General features: G+C 48.3%; 1 protein-coding gene across 3 annotated transcripts in view; it reads right to left on the reverse strand.

The window, feature by feature from the left end:
* Positions 1-2067: 2067 nt before the first annotated feature.
* The window catches only part of LOC127426298 (acidic mammalian chitinase-like), a 31346-nt gene continuing 30325 nt past the window's right edge, over positions 2068-3088 (reverse strand). The window contains exons 9-11 of one of the 3 annotated variants that reach the window (XM_051673018.1): positions 2903-3019; positions 2669-2795; positions 2068-2555 (exon numbers count right to left, since the gene is read on the reverse strand). In XM_051673018.1, coding sequence (XP_051528978.1) covers positions 2347-2555; positions 2669-2795; positions 2903-3019 — 453 coding nt within the window. In that variant the 3' untranslated portion in view covers positions 2068-2346. The remainder of the gene's footprint in view (positions 2556-2668; positions 2796-2902; positions 3020-3088) is intronic. The other 2 variants (XM_051673020.1, XM_051673019.1) reach the window with 2 other exon arrangements.

Here is a 3088-nt window from a genome sequence, read left to right on the forward strand (position 1 = left end):
GTAATGAAATCAAAATCAAAGGAAACAAAGGATTCTCCTCCCGGCCCTCCACCGGGGGATGGAGTGGTCTGTCCACCACCTCCAAGTTTACGGCGGGTCTCCACATTCACGTCCCTGGGTCGCCCATCTCAGGGGTACTTTGAAGCCTTCCTAGGGTTCTTGGTGCCGGATCGTGGGACGGGGGGTCATCAGCTTCCTGCAGGGGGCTCTACAACAGGGCTGGGCCATCGGCCCAGGCTGTGGTGGAGCCGGTCTCTTCGCCGCAGGAGGACACCCTTGGCGATGAGCAGATGGGGTGCAGGACCTTGATCCGCACCGGGGCAGGATGTGTTGAATAGCCTCTGTCTGCTTCTTGACCACTGAGAACTGCTGGGCAAAGTCGTCGAATAGGCCAGCCTGGGAGATGTCAGCCTCCTTCATCTCGACAAGGTTCAGCAGATGGACCACCAAGGTGGACATCGCCTGCCCGAGAGCCTGTGCCCTTCATCGCCTGGAGGGTTAGATCGGTCGCCGAGCGCAGCTCCTGCATCAGTCCCGGGTCAAGACTACACTCGTGCAGTTCTCTCAGCGCCTTGGACTGGTGCACTTGCAGGAGGGCCATGGCGTGCAGGGCGGAGGCGGTCTGCCCAGCGGCACTGTAAGCCTTGGTCGTCAGTGACGATGTGGACTTACATGCCCTGGACCGGCGTCTCAGGCGATTCCGGCAGGTGGCGGCATTTTGCAGGCACAGGTGCACTGCAACCGCCTTGTCCACCTGAGGAATCCCTGTGTACCCCCTGGCTGTCCCACCATTGAGGGTAGTGAGAGCGGAGGAGCTCAGAGATCGTGTTCGGGCAGTAAAAGGTGCCTGCCACAATTTTGTGAGCTCCTCGTGCAGCTCCGGGTAGAAAGGGACTGGGGCGGGGCACGGCTGTGAGCAGCGCTCTGAGCCCAGGAACCTATCATCAAGCCACGAGGGCTCAGGGCAGTGTTGACGGTTCCACTCAAACCCGATACTCACGGCCACCCGGGCAAGCATCCGAAGGTGGGAACCCAGTCGAGTCCTCCGCAACTGAATTGATCAGCCCACTCTCTCCGATGCTGCGATCGAGAGCTCATCCTGTTCCCGAGCCCCGAATGAGACATTAAACTCACCCTGGGGCCCATGCAGATGAGGCAGCGATCATGGCCTTCAGAGGTGGAGAGGTAGCGACCGCAACCAAGAACTAAACACAGATGGAAAGGCATCTTTAAAAAGACGCTCTCCGTCAGTGCCACTCTTTTAGAGGAAAATTACTCTTTTAGAATATATTCTCTCTCTTTTCCAGCTGTCGAAGCGCCAAGGGGTGTTCTCTGCACTCAATCCGTGCACGAGGGGGAGAAACTGCTGAAATGTGCCGTAAATCCTACAGTGTACAGAGGTGAATGGAACGGCAGTGGAATTCAATTAATCAACCACTCGGCTCAGAAGAAAAAATCTGAATGAGTGGGTGCGAGTCAGCTTGTTTTAAACCCTTATGTCTGGGGGAATGGCATGCAAATTCCACTCTCCAATTCCCATTGGCCTTTTCTCAAAGATCAAAAGTGTTTGGGGCTCCCAAGAGCGACCCCTAGTGTCACTACATCGACACAACATCGAGTGAGTGACAGATAGGGAACGAGAAAGCCTGGGTCAGATGCAAGCTGTAGAAATAGCCCAAAAGTTTTGATGACGTATTTATTTATTTAAAGCTAATTAATTTTCCACATAATACTATAATATATTCCAAATCTTAGTTGGCCGTGGCACCAGCCATACAGGCCGACATGTAAACAGTTTGAATTGACACTTTCATCCCCTAAAGTCTGACACTTTTATTTTTAAACACAGTCTCGCCCATAGCCTTTAAATACAGCATTTTGTTAGTTGCTTCCATGCATATATAAATTCCTACTGAATGCTACAGGTAAAGTAGGTTATCATTGTTGATAGTCGCCAGATTGTTAGTAAAATGAGAGCAGAGTCGACTGTCATGAGTCAATGTGTTGACTGCAGTGCTAAGAACCATTAAGAATTCAAATGAAAATGCCAAAGTTTTCATAGTAAGAATGTTTATTAACTTGAGAATAATGTGAATAACAGGAGCAAAACAGCACAGTTTCATGAGATTATTCATAAAAAAGGTCTGTCTTTAGCATTGTTTTATTCTTTAGAAGAGCAGCTTTGTGTAGTTTAAAGAAGATATAATAAATTTCACTGCTATAAATATTTCTATTGAAAGTGAAAGGAATAAGGGGATATCATTTTACAAGTCCTCTAAAAGTTCTAGACAGCTCTAATGGATTTAAATGTAAGGAGTGCAATATTTGCAATATTTGATGTTCTTCTTAAGGCCAGTCACAACATTTACAAGAATCAACAAAGACCAGACCAGGCTGGCATTTCTGCAGGTATGTGTTTCCACGGAAGCACTGGAAGTAAGTGGTCTCATCAGCAGGGTTGGGGTACAAACCATCTGGTTTACCAGCACAGAAGGAGCTGAGGGGATCGGCGGTTGTGGTAGGTCCTGGTGTAGTGGTGGGTTTGGGAGGGAAACCTGTGAAAATAGAGAGGACAGAATGAATTTAAGACTGCTTTATCTATACAAGTATGGCTTGAATGAAATGTTCTGCATCATCACATGATTATCCTTTCAAAGTGTTGATTAACCTAATGAGTTGCGCAGATGGGTGACAAGAGGGTAAGCTCCTTGATAACAGAAACGGCCAGCAAAATCGTCCAAATCTAAGGTGTACACTGAGGCTCCACCCAAGTTCATGGAGTTAAGCCACTGCACCTGTTTAAGCAAATGTCACAGAAGAGTAGTCAGAATAAGGGGACGGCAGTCAACCCTTGCATTGTCTTAAATTTCTCTGCATATTTGACAGACAGACATTCATTTACCTTAGCAGCAAAGCTTTCACGGTTGTCATAGCCCACCCAAGCATTTCCTTGAACTGCATAGGGCACCTTCTGCTCCTCAATCCATCCCAATGTGGCACTTGATTCCATGGGGCAGATCTGCGGACCACAAAACATTCCATGATCTTTGTGTTGTTCCGACACATCTTGCAAAGTCAAACTTCAAAA

The sequence above is a fragment of the Myxocyprinus asiaticus genome, chromosome 35 (genome assembly GCF_019703515.2).
Source record: "Myxocyprinus asiaticus isolate MX2 ecotype Aquarium Trade chromosome 35, UBuf_Myxa_2, whole genome shotgun sequence".
In the NCBI taxonomy this organism is placed as follows: Eukaryota; Metazoa; Chordata; class Actinopteri; order Cypriniformes; family Catostomidae; genus Myxocyprinus; species Myxocyprinus asiaticus.